The 20,096-nt window shown below is 40.7% G+C and overlaps 1 protein-coding gene across 1 annotated transcript in view; it reads left to right on the plus strand.

Annotated features, from left to right (window-relative positions):
• LAPTM4B (lysosomal protein transmembrane 4 beta) overlaps positions 1-20,096 on the plus strand; it is a 58,896-nt gene that overhangs the window by 23,647 nt on the left and 15,153 nt on the right. The window contains exons 5-6 of the mRNA XM_069854410.1: positions 7,682-7,780; positions 14,806-14,901. Of these exons, the coding sequence (XP_069710511.1) occupies positions 7,682-7,780; positions 14,806-14,901 (195 nt within the window). The remainder of the gene's footprint in view (positions 1-7,681; positions 7,781-14,805; positions 14,902-20,096) is intronic.

The raw sequence follows: 20,096 nt of genomic DNA on the forward strand, positions 1-20,096 counted from the left end.
GTTCAACATCCTTGCAAGGTTACATTAGTAACTTATTACAATATTTGTGCAGAGCTCTGGACTTTCGCGATGGTTTGGAAGCCCTCAGCACTACTTCATTTAGAATGAGACACATATTGCAAGACTTAGATAATAAGGAATTGCTTTTGGATTCAGAGTTATTATGTTCATAGGGGCTTATTCTTGGTGCTATTTCAAGGATGTTTTGTCACTCTTTTTAATTTTTTTAATTTTTTAAATTTTATTTAGGCAGGACACTGATTCAGTGTAGATTTGTTTCTGCTAGAAAATATTTTTGGATTCTGCCTTAAGGACACTTAGAGGTTCCCTTCTTGCCATGGGGAAGGTCTTTGGTGAAACATCCGTAGTCAATGTTGCATAAGCTTACAAGATATGATTGCAACAACCTAAAGTAAGGAGAAAAGCCCACCAGCCTCTGTCTCATCACAGGACCGCATGCCTCGTCTGGCAGGGTTCAGGTGAAGTACAGAGCTCTGGAAAAGCCAGCACTGCAGCTGTCTCTGAAAATCTGCCCTGGGAACCTGAATACAGATTAGCTTTGCTGTAAACTTTTTTTATATCGATGGAAAACTAGCTAGGGCAGTACAAATAACAGATAGTGAGAAACAACGGGCAGGTAAGTAGCCACACAAATCTGCAAGAAGCAAAATGTAAAGCCAGTGGGAGCACTAAGGTCCTGTTATCCTTTGCCTTATTTAACACTCACCTGAATTCACAGCTGATGGTACACTGGAAGAGAGGCAGAGGAATAATTCAAAAGGTTCTCAGAGATAAAAGTGGAAAAGAGCAAATTAGGGCCATAGCTTGGTAAGTGCTTGAAGCTGCCACTGGCTGGAGCTCTCTTGCCCATCCTTCACCTGCAGCCCTTCACTTCTGCATTGGTGCCAGCTCCACTCTTGTGGCAGCACGAACTCCCTCTACTTCCTAGAGCATGAGTTGTAACCAGGTTTTACTCCATCTTTGTCACTGTGCGAGAACCTGAGGGGGACGGGGCAGAGTGGGAGCTCTACACCAAAGAGCCCCTGCTTTTCTACTGAAACCCTAGTGGAGCTGGCTCACTAGAAGGGCAAAGAGCAGCTAATCCTCTTAAAATATCTGCTAAAATTTCGCTGTCATTCCTGCAGATAAAAAAACTAATAGGCCCACCCATAGCAGAAATACAAGGAGCAAGCCTTGGAAGGTATTTGGAACAGTGCAGCAGAGCACTTCTGAAGCATCAAAATCTCTGGTTGTACACATCTGTGTTTTGCTGTTGTACATCATTTTCCAGACCGGTAATGAAATGCTGCAAGACTTCAGGAGTGCTAAACTGTCAGTGCTCAAAAGGGCAAGGGGGATTTCCAGGATAATTATAGGCTGATTAGCCTGACATTGCTACCAAACAGAATAATAACAGAAGGGCTGAGAGGAAAGTCAATTGATAAAGGATTAGACTAGAGAAATATGATTAATGACTGCTAGCACTGTTTCATGGAAAATAAGTCCTGCAGGCAAACTCATTTTCTTTCACTGACAAGATTACTGGCTTTGTCAATAAAGATGAGCAGGAGCATAATAGACTTCTGGGAGATGTTTGACTTCACAGCATGATGCTCAGAGCAACAATAAAGCTCCAGATCAATAAAGGATGGATTAGTAGAGGTTAGCTGTTAGGCTGCAAAGGATCAAGCCAACCATCTGCCAATGAGTTTCTTTTTTGTGTAGAGGAAGGTCTCCAGGAATCAGCAGTAGATTATATGCTCTTCCTGACTTCCATTAATAACCTTGGTGCCCAAGAGGCCATTCACAAAGGCTAATATCGGCCTTGGAAGTGCTTTCCTGGGTTCATTGTCTAGAGAGATTGAATCCTCTAGAAGAAGGTTGTGAGAAGGAGCCTGATCTAGCTTTGTCATCTTTTGAAAGACTCTGTCCCTGCATTTCCCCAGGTGAGCGCATCTCTGCATTTACCAGAGGCAGTGCTTGTGACTTTTCCCACCAAAAGCACTTGTAATAAAACCCATGGCTGACACAGAGATTAATTAAGAAGTAAATAACACTAAAGACAGAGCCATTAATCAGAGTGAGCTAGACTGGGAACCTGAGTCCAGTTGTTAATGAGTGCTACATTGTTAAATGCAAAGAAATACAAACCCATAAAGAATGCAGATGAGTGTACAGTACGGCAGATTTACCTGGGATGCAGTGACACTGTAAGCAGTCTAGGAAACTAAGTGCTAAAACAAGAGTTCCTAGGGTTTTTTTTTTCTGTTTGCAAAAACTGCTCGTGGGATTTGTGGACATAAAAAAAAAAAAAAAGCCAGCAAAGAATAGTAATGAGAGGAGGAGACTTCCCTTCTCAGTTGATGACATAGGAAACAAATGAATTTATGGTGTCTGATTATAAAGAACAATGTTTAAAAGCCAGAGAACATGCAGAACATGAGAGACAATAAGCTTTTCCTGTTTCATTTACCAAGAAAGGAAACAAAGAAGTGATACCATTGGTTTTCTTATGCAGAAAAATGAAATTCTATTTAAATTAAATGAGAGGCATAGTGATAAGAAGTACCTAAAAGCTATTCCCAGTTAAATTCATTTAGAAACAAGAAGTCATTTCTGTTTCACCATTCACAGTGGAGATTTGTGATTGGCAAAAACCACTAAGAGCTGTGATGAATTTTGTACACTTTGTCACTAGTTTGACAAAGTTTTGAAGCTGTTTTGAAGCTGTTCTGCAGCCACTTTGAAGCTGTTTATGCCTCTTGTGTCTTACCTGTGGTCCAAAGCACAAGTGGCTCAGCAGGAACACCTCATACTCCTACCTGGAAAGTCCATATCAGTTGGCAAAGGGTTGTTGCATTTGGTTTAGAGCAAATACACTGTCTGAGAGTGCAGAAGTGGAAGGGAGAGGTGAAGATCACATCCACTAGCATCAGATACTCAGACACAAGACGTGATGAAACTAAAAACAGGCTTTTCAAACTATTAGCAATAATGCCATCAATGCAGTGCTAGTGCTCAAATATTGTTGACCAGACTTGTACTCTTAGACTTGTTTCCCCACCTTTTAATAATGCTCGTGGTAGATTGCTTTGTCTTCTAAAAGACTGCGTTTAGAACAAGAATGCAGTTAATACCTTTGTCCCCGTAGGTGAGACCTGAGTCAAGCCAGTTGGGTGTGATCCCTCCCGATGATTTATAAATAAGCCCCAGAGTCATCTTGCCCTCACCTGCTTTGCAGAGGTTTGCCAAGGTATGCAGAAAGTGAGGGTTGTATTTCTTCCTGGCATTCTTACAGTTTTTGTTCCTCTAAAACTGCTTTGAATTTGGAGAATGATAGTTTAGGGAGCACAGCTCCATGAGGGAAAGGAAAAATCCTGATCATTCTTCAAATCCATTATTGAATATTTGGAAGAATGTATGCATTAGGTAATGGAATTTATTTGGCAGTCTCAGAAGAACACTTTTTTTCCTTGCTCTAAGGTGAAAACTCTGTGTTTTAACAATTTCTATTTCCCTGCACTAGTATATAGAACATGTTATCTATTCACTTTGATGCACATCTGCCAGATATCAGTCTATCAGTGATGAGATGCAAGCTCCTGTGAAACCCTGTAATGTACTTTTAGCAAGATGATAAACAAGTACCTATCGATAGGCTAGGCAGAGCCCTTCCTGAAAATGCTGCAGTTGTAAAATACAGAACATTGTGTTCACAGGGTACTTGGTACTGTCAGGCTATACTGGCTGGTTCTTTCAGAGGCACAAGTGTCTCTGGAAACATTTTGTTGTGTTAATTCCCAGTTGCACACAGGCGTGTCACTTAATTCCCATAAATTTCAAGAGCATCCCAGCGTGAAGGGTCATGTAAAATAAATAGATGTTAGAAATATGGCATCTGAAATGTTGTGTGGTGATCACATGTGATAGAACTTTCTAAGGGTTATGCTGGACATTGTGGTCATTATCACTGTCACTAGCAAAACAAATAATTCACATACAGTAAATCCAGCGCATGTAAAATAAACATCATTTTGGTTCTTGCATCAATAGTGGTTTAAATCAGTTTGACCTAAAGCTCATTTCTTACTCCAACTAAATCTTTGAAATATGGGCTTTCTAAGGCCTTCTAATTAAACACTTAATCTTTTGTCATCTGATAACAGTATACCAAATCAATTGGAGCAGAGGTGCAGAACGGACTAGTCTGCACCTGAGTTATGCAAACTTGTTTTTTTTTATTGAAGTACAGGACTATTATATTTTATCTAAAGAAAATTTCAAAGTATATTAAGTAGCTTTACTATATGTCTACCTGCAATGCTGCTGTCTAACAATTCAGGTGGTATCAGTCATGCTTTTAAATCCTAGGGGAAATGTCTGGAGAATGTAAAAGAGAGAAACTTAAAGAAATTATTCCTATAAACTAAAGATTAAAAAAAGGAATATTCTTTCTGACATTTTTACTGCCATTTTATAATTCTAAAAAAGAACTACTAACTTCATAGCAGAGCTTTAAAAATTCTACAGACGTATTACTGTTTTCTTTACATTTTGCAAGATTCTGATACCTGTAGAATTGTAACTGTTGAATGAGAATCGACATTATCTTTTAAAGTGGATTTTTTTGTGGTCCAAGCAGAAGGCAAACGTGAAAAGTTATGTAAGTAGGGTGAGGTAATGAGAAAGGGCTTCAGCCTGGTTTGTTTGCACAATGTCAATGCAGTAGAAATATACTTTCCATGCAAGTTTTAGATTCTTTTTAAGTGTCCAATAGAGCTTTGATAAGTATAAGCAGTGATTCTTTTAAAAAATTGAAAGTTTACTGGATATATTATAACATATGCAGCCTGCTCCATGTCCCTGACAAGGTTAGAAATGACACTTAAGTAATGACTTCAGCATGCTGGTGCCACACCGCTACAATTATGTCTTGTTTGTATATAAAATTTCATCATATCCTACAGCAAAATCACTCCTGTATTTCCAGTGAGGGGCTTGATTTTTCCCATCTAGCCATATTTCAGTCTTAGCCTCATCAAAACTTGCACAACATTTGACGCTAAGCTTTTCCCAGAAGTTGTGGCAGTGAGCCTGGTGCCCACGGCCTTCCCAGCAGCAGGATTTCAGCTACTGGTCTCCCCACAGGAGAGCAAACCCTCAGCACAGGAGCAGAATTTCTTCCCCTACCTCCTACACCCACGTCAGCACTTAAGCTTATCATTGCAGTCAGTGGAGGTCATTAGGTGCTTGATTAATCTGAGCCACTGTTGGTGCTCCTTTTCCATGAGAGTAAATGAGAGTTCGGGAGCAGGTGCTGCCCTAGGCAAACCCAAAGGGCCCCCTGATGGCACCAGAACCATGATGCTGCCTGAGCTAGATGAGCCTGGAGACAGCCAAGATGCTTCTCATCATCTTTCCTGCTTCTTTGACCAAAGCTGCAGGGTTTATAAATTGCTTTTCCTACTGCACTGGAGGAGTCTGCGGTTGTGGGTCAAGATCAGACTGCTCATAGGCCAGCCCAGGCAAGTCAGCGATAAACATCTTCTGGGCAGCAGGTGTCACCAGCCTGGTTAGCAAACAAAGAGACTTTCTTCCCTGCTGACCTGATGCCCCTGAGCTATTCATCACAGCACTGAAAGCTTTCTCTCCCACACAGCAAGCTGGGAAGCTCCATGAGGGTCTGGCTTCAGTTTTTACGCCCGGCACTAAGATCTCCCAGGCACTTGTGGGTGCGAGTGACCACTGCTTGGGTGCAGCACCCGCTGCCTCCCTGAGGCTTGCTTACATCTCTCATCTCTTCAGGACAGAGACGCAGGAAGGGTCATTTTCCACTTCTCTGTGCAAATCCCAGTTGAGTTGATGTCTGGAAACAGGCCATTAGGTTATGGCCAAGACACTAGCACATAGTTGTCCAGTCCTTGACCAATAACTGGTTCCCAAAAAACAGAGTGTAGGGGCACCAAAGCCTCACTAGGAGTTTTTAATTACTTTCACAAATTAGTTTGAGTAGTTTTTTAATGGTAGGCCAGTACTAAGAAAAATTGTTCTGGGGCAGTTTTACTATAACTTAGTAAACTTACTCCTCCTTAACTGACTGGACTTTCTGACCATGTGCATGCCCACCCTCTTGCAAGCAGGATTGAGTGCTGTGGCATTAATAATTAAATTTTCTGCATATAAAGTTTGTGTTTATTTTTCAGTGCATATTTCTTGGCATATAATCCTGGTTTCTTGGTCTCTGGGTGATCACAGCCACTATCTTGAGCAATAACTTTCTGTGGAATAAAAAAGAAGCAACTTCTTGAATTATAGCAAGCTAATTTCCTACAAAAGCTGTCTCTTGACAAACAAGATAATGTGATAAAAACTTTGGACATGAAATTCAGTACAGGAACAGAAACATTGCTGTCAAGAAGCAGAAAATCTGCTTATGTAACATTTATCTGCAAACGGTTACAGCTGCTGTTGACGTTAACCACTCTGAACAGTTCATGGAAGCGCTAAATAAAGATCTATTCTCACTAGCAGCTGTCCAAAAAAAAAAAAAAGAGAATTTCCTGATGCACTGGGACAAGTGCTAGTATAAGGGGTATTAAGGGGTTACTCTGGATTTACATCATCATTGCCAAGAATACAGTTATAGCTCAGTCTAATTATTTGTCCTGACAAGGATGCAGAGCTGGCCTGGTTAAATAATTAGACCTGTAAGGGAAAAGGGGGTTGTGTGTGGAAGCAGCTAATGCATTCAGTTATAATGAGCTACTGTTGGAGCAAAGCTATCTTTTGTGGAGAATGGCTCTGTCTCTGAACAATGGTTTATTCTAACTGAAACAGGAACTTTTGCCTTGCAATATTTCAAAATTACTCGGAACATTAATTTAAAAGGGTATGTTTTCTTTAAGTAGTAACAAATATAGTAAAATGTTTTTAGATGTTGTTTTTCAGCCAGTGATCCTAAAGAATTTCACAATTGTAAATTACTAGAGCCTACACTAAGTAGGAAGATTTTTGTCACCTCCTTTTTGTGTATGAGATAAGAGAAGAGCCTTGAGCACATTTCTGTTTGAAATCATGGCATTGTTCTCCTGTAGGATGCCTGCCTCCATGGGGCATGCACTCAGGCAGCAGCACTAACAAGTGCTTCTGGAGAAGCAGTCCAAATCTAGCCTAAATAAGATACAGCTGAATAGTCCCTATGTCTCTTGATCAAATGTTTAGGTGAAAGGTTCATGCTGTCCAGCTTCTTCCACTTCGACTTTCTGGAAGGAGCTGCCAGTGGTCTTTGGCAACCAGTGCCCGTATAATGATTAGTTAATAAGTAGAGGACTTGCCTGCTGTTACCCAAGATGGCAAGCTTCTTGCTGCAAGGCTCGCAGAGTTGTCTTTTGCTAGTTTATGTCAGATACAAACCAAATGTGCTCAGAGGAAAAGACAGACCATACCTCATACAAACTAAAAAGCAAATCCCTCACTCCTCCTGGGAATGTTTGACAGCTGAGTCTTCACAATGCCTGTTCCAGCCAAACTTACTGAAACTGGTTATTGATGCAGAGAGCTCCCAATTTAGTAGATCACAGAAAGTTTTGTAAGCTGTTAATTATAGAGGACGCTAATTGAATAGCTCTTAAGTGACTCGTGAGATTAACTTACAGTGTTTTGCTTATTTTTGCTTACGCAGCCCACCAATTTTCCCTACAAGGAAGAGATTATGTCTGTGAACCCTACATGTCTGGTTGTTATTATCCTCCTTTTCATAAGTATAATTTTGGCCTTTAAGGTAAGTGCATTACTGTGTATAAAGTCTACTTCTGGTCATGGGTGGCATGTTTGAAGGAAATCTAACAACATCCTTTTTTTGCAGTGTTATTCAAAATAGGGAAAACAATCCCCCAGAAAAGTTTGCAGAAGGATCTCATGGCACTGAGTGACTGAGCAATGCAATGGCAGAGAAACTCAGTGGTGACAAATTCTAATGGTGAACAAAGAGAAAGCACAATCTTATTAACAGACACTGTGGTGGACTCTAAACTAAGCATGACCACCTGAAAAAAGGATCTTGTAGCTGTAATGGGTAGACCTGTGAAAAGTATTAGCTTACTGCTCAATTCTGGTCAAAAAAGTAAATCAAATGCTAGGGATATTAAAAGAATAGCAAAAACAAATCTGAAGATATCTTTGACAGTTTTGATGCCTACTGTCTCTGGAAGCATGCATTCATTTCTGGTGCCGTATCTCAAAAAGGATGGTGTAGAGCAGGTAAATAGATCCAAACAGTTCCTCCTGGGAGGGACAACATAAATGACTGTCACATCAGGCAGCAAAAGGTCACTGGGAGTGATTTTTTTTTTGCTGTTGTGCAGAATATCTTACCCGTTTGGTGTGTGAGAGGGCTGGAGGTGACAGGTACCAGGCAAAGGGGAGATGTGCAGCCAGAAAGGGCTTATGTAAAACCACTGCAACCACGTTCAAGGTTGGTCCCTACTTGCTGTATGGGGCAGAAGTCGAAAAGAAGCTCAGAGTAAGATCAGACAAATCAAGGTATGAAACACAACCACCTGTGGCTCAGCTAGTCCTCTGAACCTTGGACCAGTGTGTTTGCTTTCTTCTTATACCCTTCTGCAAGCTTCTCAGAGTGCAGTGCTGCTATTCTTGCATTTCTCATGTCAGGTTTTATTTCAGAACAGTTCTTGCTCTTTCTCTACAGAGGAATTACACATTAGATTAGGAAAGTCCCAAAGAGCCACAGTGACACCAGGCACATTTCTTCCAGAAGATGTATTTGACAACACAAACAGGGAAAGTTATTGTGTCAAAAGAGGTAGATTAGGTTATTGAAGCTATTTCAAAATTGAAGAAGTCCTGTAGGGTATTTTAAGGTGTTATTGGGAGTGGTATTCGCTTTCCTTTTCTGATTTAGGAATACAATTATCCTTCTGGCTTTGCCCATATAAATGTTCACAGTCTTATTTTGTTTGCACCTTTAAAAATGTGTATGAATGTAATAAACACATAGATCTGTCAGGTGATACAAGGGACGTGCTCTTTATAATTCCCAGATGCAAGCATTAACTTGTTTTTACCACATGTGGGTCTGGTATTTCATTGACTAAGTATGGCAAGGAAGTCTCCAGCTTATAAAAGAAAAGCAACTAGAATTGGAATGGCAGAAATACTTACTACAGAAAAAATAAACCTAAGAAATTAATAATTCAAAAGAGACATTCTATTTTAAAGAGCCTAACGCATGTTTTTTCCAAGAGTATATGTGGCTCATATAATGCTCATTCTAGCAACACATTATCGTGCAAATGAGTCACCAAAAATATGACTCACAAAAAAACACTTGCTAAATTCCAGTGAGCATTTTCATTTGAATTTATTGTGTTTGCAGAAGAGCTGCTATACAGATTTATGGAATCTGCTCCATGAAAAGAAAGCTGGACACTATCATATGCATCACACTTTATCACTGATAGACCTAACAGATGGTTCCACGTTTATATACTGAAACTGAAAACGTACTGTGAATAAAAATATTGCTGAGATCCCTCTACCTCTGCAGTTCAACTAGAAACAGGGAGGGAAATCAAAACATTTGTAACCTGGGAAAAGTTGCAGTAGGAAATGCTGCATTCAGCTGGTGGGAAATGTGAAGCGATCACATAATTCCTCAGAAACATTTGGCATCGTGATACTTTTGTTTTGGGTGGAGATACATGCAAAAGAAAACACTGTTGAGCAGAAATCAAGGTTCAGCACCATTAGATGGTGGTTTTGTGCTTTGCAGTCATGGGATTATGGAAAGGGAAGGGGCGGTGGGGAAATGCAAGGGTAGTAAGAAAGTGAGCCAGCTAACCACACACAAGCACTTGTCTTTTTAGTCTTTAGGATTTACTTGGATCCAAATCAGCTAATGGATATTTCAGGGGCTTTGACTGTGTCTCAGAGCAGATCAAAATGTCTTACTCTGTTCACTGTGTTTGTCTAGAAACTGAACCAGAGTTACATACCATGAAACATAGGTACTTCCCATCTGGCTGAGGAAGGACATCCGGCAGTACAAATGTATTTATATACATGTACACAGGATTTCAAATGGCATATAGCCAATATAGTGGTTTTTGAATCTCACCCTCTGCAGCGGGTTTGCAGAATAGGGCCTCAGTTTCCTCTGATCAGCCCCAGCTGCTGAGACAGAATGGTTGAGACTTCAGTCTTCCCACCTTGGACAAAGCCCCTAGGTCCCACTGAGCTAGGCTCAGATGAGCACAAACACGACCAGAATAAAACTTTCCCCCAAGCTGCCCTCAGCACTCTGCAGCTGCAGATTGTGGCCTCTTCTCTTCTTTTTTGGCCTTTCTTTTTCTGGCAGTTGCCAGTGAGGCAGCTGAAAGGTATTCCAGCTCAGTGAGACAGGCTGATCTTCAGCAAACTGAATATTGACCCTGATCTCTGTAATATGTCCATAATCTCTATGTATGAGGTGTTGAGCCTGGTACTGAGGCCACTCTGCCTATCCTGGTGCCCTCAGCAAATGGTAAAGGATGATGCAGTATGAAGTTTTATGACCCTGAGAGAAGTTTTATCACCTTGAGGGATTCTGCATCTCAGCCCAGGGGCAGGGTGAACCCCAACCCGCAGCACATCACCACAGCATCTGCCACCTTCCTGCAGGGGCAATGGAGTAGCAGTGGGGTCCGTGGGCACACCCCCAACAGCCAAGCTCTGACTCCAACTCCCAGGAATGACCAACACAGAGTGATGATGTTACCACCTGCCCCATGGCAGCCTGGCCAGGTCCCAGCACTGGATTTGCTGGCGGTAGGGCACTTAGAGGACTCACTTGACCCTCTCTAAAGCAGGGGTCATTTGCTTTAAATGACACACCCTTGCCTGTGTGACTGTTAGCCAACAACTGATGTCCTAGCATATATAAGGTGCCTTTTAAAGTGTTGCAGACCAGTAGTTTGGTTTGACATCATTAATTCTTTTCAATCACTGCATTTCTTCACAGTTATAAAGAGTAGTTCTTGTACGGCCTTTCTGTATGTAGAAGGTACACATTCTAATGTGCTGAGAAGATGGATTCAATTGCACATTTTCTCAGCACAGCAACCCATTATTTCTCCTCCTCCATCACCAACATGTGAAATATACCTGGCTAATTGGTCTGCCATTAGCATCACTCTAAAATTTTCACGTACATTTCAGTTTGTGTAGAACTCTATCTCACTTTTACCAGTTACTGAAGATGAGCTTGGCTCTGTAAATAGAAAATTCAAAGCAGCTGGAGAATAAAACAGGAGTCAGTGCAGACGGCTCCTAACCTGCAGGCACTCTGTTGGGTCTGCAGTGTTCACCCTGCACTTGCTGCCAGTGAGGGAACTGCCCAGAGGGCTGCTGTGACCCAGATCGGCACAGACTTTTCCTTGCTGCTTTACAAGAAAAGGCAGGATACATCAACCTCTAATTTCCACAAAAATGCCAGTCAGTCAGCTGGTCGGGCATGTGTCTGATGAGCTGAAGTCGTGCAGCACTTTACTGTTGTTACGCAGTTTAACGAGTACCTATGCAATAGCAATGGTGAGAAACAGCTATAAAGTTTTGTGGGTTTCAGTTCCCTAGGGGCTCAAGTAATTTCCCACCATTCAGACAAGAAGACTGAAAGCTGGTAGAAGCAGGCATGGTGCCTGTTTCCACACTCAACCCTTCTTGCACAACTGTCCTTTTCATACAGTGGCTATTGGGTCTACCCCCCTTAATCAGTGCTGTGGTATGAGGGAATACCACTAAGGGTGGATTAGGCTGAAGTGACTAAATGCCTTTTACATAGGGCCATTCCAAATACGATCATTGGTCTACTGAGAGAAAAACTGATGTGTGTATTGTGTGTCCAGCCACACATTTTAAAGCAGTATTTGAAACATCAGCCAAGTTTTTCAGGGAAAAATTGGTAAGTGAATCAGTAATCCCTGTTTAAGACAGTGATTAAGAACAAATTTAAATAAGTTGTTATGGGTTGAGGAAAATGGGTTTCTATGACTCATGATTCACAGGCCAGCAGCCCATGCCCAAAGCACTTGGAAAAGGACACACTCCAAGTTGCCACCACTCTCAGCTGTATCTGGGTCAGTGTCTCAGGGCTGATTACTTGGTGTGTGCAGGATGTTGACCTCTTTAATTCAAGAGCTGGAGTAGACCTCACCCACTGAGAAACAGCCCGTGCATGCAGGAGCAGAACTGATTAGAGCTGGGGTTCAAAGCTGGAAAAGCTGCAGGAGTTCATCGTGTGGTTAAATGGGGTTTATTCACCACATGTAATGGACTGGGAGCATTCAAAAGTAAATCTCACACTAGCTTCTCCCAGGTAAGATTGTATTATCTGAAACAAGGCTCCCCTCAGTTTTAATAGAAGGAGTGTAGAAACTGATTTGCAAATAGGTAGGCTTAATGTAAAGAGTTTCTTTACTGGGCTGTAAATCCCTGCAGAATTTTGTTGCATTCAGTCTCTGTTCTGTACTAGCTCTTATGCCTTTCTCAGCACAGAGTGTCTGAACATTGAAAGCTACTGATTTACTGAGTACTATTTATAATTTGCAGCAGTGGCATTGTTATTTACTTCTGGATGCAATGCAGTTCTTCATGTATATGCCTTTACACCACTTGCTTTGGTACCCTGGGGAAGACTGGCATAGCCTGCAGCTGAGTCTGTAGAGCCAGACTAATCTTCCCTTGGCACTCAGCTCACTCTAGAAGCCTTTAGCTCTCCCCATTTCATGGTTAAAGTCTATGACACCTCCAGGTTATCCAGGGTCTGTTAGACGCTGTAAAGAAGAGGAAGCAAACCTACTGGATTTCAGCCAGTTCAGCCCTGGTGGAAAAAACCTTTTCCTGATCTGCAAGTGAGTGATCAGTGAGTCATGTGGTGTCCTGAAACACACAGCTTATGTGTGACAGCTCTGGAGAAGGAGGAAACACAGTACAGCTCAGAAGGATAAGAGGCTTTTGGAAGGTCATCAGTGCAAGTGAGTCACAAAAATATGACTCACTCAAAGTGAGAGACACATACAATTCCAATCAGCATTGGCAGTGTAATTTGCACGCATTAGGCTTGTGAAAGAATTGCTATGCAGAACCTACTAAGCAAAAATAAAAGTTGGGCACTACCAAAATGCATTGTTCTCCTCATCACTGTTGTGTGTGACTGTGTGGGAAGCAGAAAGCTCCAGAAGAAACCTAGTCCCACCAGCCTTATCCTTGGCATGCTGAGGATCTGTCTCTTGCTCCTATGCATGTGGTTTTGCTTTCTGTCTTCCTGCCAGTCACTTTGCTCATGTCTGCTAGCCAGACTGCAATGTTTTCTGCTTGTAAAGGAGGTGATGGATGTGAGCACTTTGCTTGACCAATTAAAAAAAAAAAAAAGTAGAGACAACTAGTTGGTTGCCAGGCAGCATCCCTACTCAGTCAAATGAGCTCCAAGATCAAAGCATGTGAAGTTTACAATCCTGTGGTAGGATTATTGCTGCAAGAACTGTTTTTTTAATTTATACTGAAAAAAAGTGATGTATTTATAACAACAGTTGAAAGGTCAGAAATAATTCCAGATTTCAATAAAAACTTTTACTCTGACAGTTTTCTCTATTCAAGAAGATACCAGACCACTTCAGTCATATGGAATACATTGCTTTAATGTCAGATTGAGTGAAACAGAGTACTGAAGCAATGCACATGATATATAGGATCACCACAGAATCATTGGCCAGGATTCTACTCACAAGACAACGAGAGTTTCCTGCAGTTTGTTTGATGATTCTGCAGTCCCCAGTGTGCTTGTGCTCCACTTTTTAATGCTACTACCACCCAGCTGACAATATTTAAACATCCTTACTATGGAAGAAATCCAAAACTGGTTGCTATTTGCTTTTTACTCCTGTCCTTGAGACCTGCACAGTAACAAGGTGTCTGACTGAACTCGCATCTCTCTATGTTTCTAGAGAGGTATAAGAAAGACCCTGCATATGTTACCTGCTCATTTAGGTAAAATGGAGGTTATATACTTTAATTATATTCAGGCCCAAAGAAAGTGTTTCTTTTCACAACTAGTCTACATTAACTATGCTGTAATATTAAATATCTGGAACAGTAAACTTAATTCATGTCTAGATTGTAGTATCTTTGTCTAGATGAAGCAGTTCTTGGTGCGATGTAAGTCTATAGTCACAGAATTACAGAATCATAGAATGGATTTGGTTGGAAGGGATCCTAAAGATCATCCAATTCCAACCCCCTTGCCATGGGCAGGTACATTTTCTACTAAGTCAGGTTGCTCAAAGCCTCATACAACCTGAAGCTGAACACTGTCCATGATGGAGCATCCACAGCTGCTCTGGGCAACCTGTTCAGTCCCTCACCACCCTCACAGTAAAGAATTTTTTCCTAAATTTAATCTAAATCCACCCTCTTTCAGTTTCAAACTGTTCCTCCTTGTTCTGTCACTACAGGCCTTGGTAAAAAAATCTCTCTGCATCTTTCTTATAAACCCCCTTTATATACAGAATGGCCACAATAAGGTATCCCCCAGAGTCTTCTCTTCTTCAGGTTGAACCCCAGCTCTCTTGGTATGAGGAACAGTTCCAGATTACTCACAGCGCCCCTACACATACCTACAGCCACTGAAGCCACTAAAGTTTGTCCCCTGCGTCTATCAGCTCTGTTATATGAGTATATAATTGCTTTAACAGGAAAATTTATATGGTTTATTTTCTGCATAGAATAACAAATACCTTTTTTTTTTTTTTGCAGGGTTACTTGATAAGCTGCGTGTGGAACTGTTACCGATACATCAACAGCAGAAACAACTCAGATGTGTTGGTGTACATTACCACCAATGACACTGCGGTAAGGATGTTAGATCACAGAGCAAACATTTGTTTAATATTATGCATTTAGTAGCTTTATTTTTTATTCATTTCTGACTCCTCATTTAACCAACTTAATTCCTTTGAGAGTTCTTATCTGCTGGTTATGTTTAGGCTTCAGATTCAACACAGTGTGCTATTGTTACAAATCACACCTATTGCTAAATTACTGATTTTATTTTATGCATATAGTCTGTTAGAGAATCTGTGTTAAGCCCAAACTGCAGCTTACCTCATGGCCCCAGGAATGACTCCCAATGCTGAGTTATCCAGTGTTGATCAGGGCAGTGGGGGAACTGATTAGAACCCAGGGATACCATGGCCTACACCTGTTGTGAAATGTGGACTTAGCTATAGAAACTGTGGTTTAGGACACACACCATTTGGTGTAGTGCTTTATATGCTCACAGAGAGGAGCTAAAAGGCAACATAAGTTCAGTGTTCCATCTTCCAACCCGTGATGGGTTTTGCATAGTAAGGAGACAGAATGAAACAAAGGTGAACATGAAAGAAATTAATAAACAGATTTTAACCTCAAAGAATGGAAGATGTCAGTTCACTTTACAGCAGTTTAATGCTGACATGCATATGTGCAGGGCATAACTGCTAAACACTGCCTTGCTTGTTGGAAGAAAGAGTCCCTGGAAAGAGCCAGTACTGTTTCCATCAATATCTCCATGGAGCTGCTTGGTTCCGCCCAAATTACACACTTAAGGCACTGTGTGAAATTTGTCCCTGGGGTGACTCCACTGGTTTATGTAATGAGGATCTTTACATCATTTACATAACAGAATGAGAGCAGCATGAACTTAGCTCTTTGGATCGTTTGGGTGAAGTTTCAGAATTGCCTTCCTTAGACTTTCCAAAAGTGAGGGAGATCTCCACATGCTGAGGTATTAGACCATCAGCTTTAAACCATTGGAATAAGTGACTCCTGTGCAGCCACAAGGGCTTAGAAAACTATTACTACTTTTACATGAAAGTTGTAACTCTTACATAGTTATTTGTCTTCAGTACCTGAACCTTTAAGAAAAGCCTAAGAAGTTTTATGGACTATCACCACCACTGGCAACAAGGACATTTAAGTATAAAGATGTGGGTTTATTGAAAGCTAAGAAATATTCCTACTTCCTTTACTGGAATCAACTTTGAGTAAAAATGGGAGCTTTATATGAAATAATTTTGATAGCTCTCTTATTTAGCCTGTGGGTAGTTGTAACTCAGACTCAAACATTGCTAACTCTACAACCCACAGAACTGGCAAGCTCTGTGGTGGGAGACTGTTAGAGGGATTATCTGGAAACCTAAATTTACCAAGGCTTTTTGAAAGCTGCATTAAAACCACCTGCTCAAGTGCTGCCTTTACAAAGCAAAAGACTTTGTTTTTCAGAGATGCCTGGTTACCAAAACTCCTCTTGCTGCTTTTGTATTTAGCAGTTAGAAAGTGCTCTGACCTGTCTCCTCATCTTTAAAGCACTTGCAAGTGTTTCTATGAGGGAAGGAAGCCCTTTTATCCCATTTTCAGATGACATGTTCTTGCACTGAGAGTTTCATTTGCTTATCTTGATCTTACAAGACAACTACAGTAGAGGCAGTTTTTGAGAAAAGCTGTGCATTCCTAGCTAGTGCCCTGACCACTAGGCTCTTCATCTTTCCTCAATATTTACATGTCCTTAATTTTTATGACATTAGATCAAGTGCTACAGAAAGAGCTGTTTGGGAATTTATTAGCTAAAATCAATCACTAAGAGCCTGGATTTTAAATTATTTATCTGGAGTAGAGGAAGCTTCATTCAAATCCATGTCTAGCTGCTTCTCTCCAGTCAGAAAAAGTTTCTTCTTCCCTAGGTGACACAGTTGGTCTCCATCTCTTACACATCCTTCCCTGAGAAGCTCCATGGACACTTGACAGTGCTGTGCACTCAGTGATGTAGTGAAGGAGCTGATGTGTTCCTGAGCAGCCCTTCTCTTTCTTCTGCTCATTGCTGGGTTCAGCAAGGAACAACAGAGTTTGTAGGGTTAAATCCTCATCATTCTTCACTGTGAATCAGAAGATGATACTTCCTTCCCTCTGCCTCCTCAAGTTACAGGCTCAAAAAGACTTTTTTTCTATGTGTACATTGAGAGACATCAGCAAAAACCCCTCAACACAATTCAATAAAAATTGTTTAAAAATGAAGTGTGGAAGACGAGGGCTTTGAAAATTGAGTTCTGGGGACCTTTGAGAGTTTAAGACTCTTGAGGAAACCCAATGTAATGTTGAAATGCTGTGATAGGTCACAGATGTCTGTTGAATTGTATAATATTCCCCCAGCGCTCAAGCGTACCTCTGTATTAAAACAATGGTTTTTTTCATTCTTTTTGATGCTGGGAAACTTCTTTTAGCAAGGCTTCTTCACCCCAACATGCCTTTAAATTATAAACTACTATTTTCTTTAAAAATGTCATTCAATCTCTGCCCTTTGCTTTGAATGAGATGTATATTTTTTCAGAATCAAACAAGCTGCCTGAATTCCAGCAGAGCTGCAGGTCATATCTGCAGGGCATATTCTCCTCTTCAGGGATGTTTTTTTTGCTATATAGTTACCAAAAGCATTAGCGAAAAGAATACCATTCTGTACAAATGGAAGTTAAAATCTAAGCTTAAATATGGGATTGGGCTCTAATAGCTGCAATTTAGAGATAGTTTTAAAGATACCCCAATATGTAGAGATTGAATACCAGCTGCTACCTGCTAATATCCATTGTACTGCATAGTAATTGATGCATCTCATCTACGCTCTACACACAAGATTTTTTTTAAAAATGTTATTAGGTTTGCATGTGCTAGGCACTGGTTTATGAAAAGCGTTTAGTATGGAGTTTAGATATGGGCTAGAGTATGGGGTAGTTTACTGCCAGACTTAAAAAATCTGGTTTATGTATTAGGATGACTGGAAATTCAAAATCTTTCCACAGTTACATAAGTATTTTCAAAGAAGATAAGAAATCTATTACTACAAACGTTTTATTGCTGTCTTACAATTTTTTGGGGGTGCGGGCAGCTGTCTTTGAAAAATATGTTAAAAATTAAATGTATACTTTATTTCTATTATAATTTACACTCGGGGAAAAAAGAAATCTCTGCCTCCAATAACAAATCATCAACAAATTCATCCTTGAATTGAAAATGCTACATATCTGCAGGATTTGTACAGGAAATGGAAAATGAATGGTTAAACCCCTGTTCTCTAATAACTTTAATTACAGACAATTAGATAGGCATAAACAATTGCATTTGTGTTGTGATTACTTGAAGAATTTTGTGTGCCATTTTTTGAAGGTCATTCTATGCCTGTTGTAAAACAAGCAAGGCATGTCAGCTACAATAATTATTCTTATCTCTGGTCTATTAGCATCTGATAAAATCAAATTATCGGATGGATCTTCCATTACCAGATAAATACACATTTACCTATACCTTCGTAAAGATCATTATTTTCCTTCTTCTGTCTTCTGAATTAAGAGTTGCCTGTTTTACCTGCTTAGAATCCTTGAAAAATATATGTAAGAGGTTCAGTTTAAAAGGAAATATGACACTCATGACTAAGCTTCTCTCGAGAACAATCAATTCCTTACAATCTGGAATGCTGTGGCACACAGAGATAGGAAGAATCCACTGTTACTTGCTGGCTACAGCAATTGTGGACCCTTCTGAAATGTTCGGATTACAGGTCTCTTTCTTAGGAAAGAAGGAGACTTCTTTAATATAGAGCACAAGGATTTGGTTCAATAGAGTAAGAAGCTGTGATTTCATATAATTGATTCTCCAGTCCAGAAAGTTGTTCTGAAAATATTAACCAGATTATCTTTTGGTTTACTGCATTTCTTAGTTTACCACTGACAAGGTGCATCAACACACATAGCACAACCAGATTTGACTAGGAGAATGGACAACTCCTTAAGCACAGCCGTGTGGGACTGCTTCTTATTCTTGTTCCTCAGATCTCTGCATTCAGGCAGTCCTTAGTGGGTCTCACAATTAGTTTCCTCTATTTCTATCTAAAGTAAGTCCAATGTGACTCTGTAGACTCATATTCAGAGTGTACAGGTCTCAACAGCAGCATCCATCCATTGTCTTGGCTCATCATGTGGTAGAAATCTATTGTTACATCCTTCCAAGAGATGAGCTTTGTGTTTTCTGCCCTCATACAGGACTCTTCTGCCAAAGCCAGTGTCTGTGTACCTTCTCTCACTCTCCTTGTGAGAGATGTCTCTGGTATCAGCCCCAAATCAGTAACACTTCAATTTAAAATATATTCATGTGTCTCTCTGCCTTCCTACTGTCTATTTTTCATACCACTAGAAGCTGTGAGAGCACCTTAAATGCAGACTGATCAGGAGGAGGAGATTCCCAGCACAGAAATTTTCAGTTAGTTCCCCCCAGTCAAACTCTGGATAAATAATGTTCATATATCTGAACTGCAACTAACCCAATAGCTACAGTTACCAGCTAACAGATAATCTGACTTTTGTCACTTGGTGTAAGTAGTTTAAGCTATTCTTTCTTGCAACTGTGCCATCTGGAGCAAACAAACGTCCTTCTCACTGCAGGCTGTGAACGGGATATTCCTGCTGACCCTGTCGAGCAAGAGGTCTTATTTCTGTGACCCTTGATCTGAGTTTGACACCATATTAATGGACCCAGCTTGGCTTTACGACCAGGCTGTGTTATGGAGTGGGAGGACCAGCTGATTCTGAGCTGGGGAATTACCAGAAGACCAGGCAGTGGGAAAACATGACACTTATACTCCAGGGACTGGTAAAGCTGTGACCTGGAGATACAGCTGTGCACCTTAGCCACAGCAGAGTAACCTGGTGTATGGTATCATCACCCTTCTCTAAGTGTTTTTCAAATACTTGCTTCCCCTCAGTTTCTGGAGATAGCTGTAGCAGATTTTGGTATGACAGTAAGGTGGCTCCCCCACAGTGAAGAGAGATTTGCAGCTTTACATTCTATCCCTGCTGGCAGCATGACCAGAGATGAAGCTTCCATTGATTGGCTTCAATGAGAGTTAAAAATAAACAAAATTAAATCCCCTGGCTATCCAAGAGCACAAAGGAGCTCTTCCTGCTCTGTAGAAGAAAATGTCTAACTTTGGGTTATATTTTGCACTCACACGCTGGCAGTTTTTT

The sequence above is a fragment of the Phaenicophaeus curvirostris genome, chromosome 3 (genome assembly GCF_032191515.1).
Source record: "Phaenicophaeus curvirostris isolate KB17595 chromosome 3, BPBGC_Pcur_1.0, whole genome shotgun sequence".
In the NCBI taxonomy this organism is placed as follows: domain Eukaryota; kingdom Metazoa; phylum Chordata; class Aves; order Cuculiformes; family Cuculidae; genus Phaenicophaeus; species Phaenicophaeus curvirostris.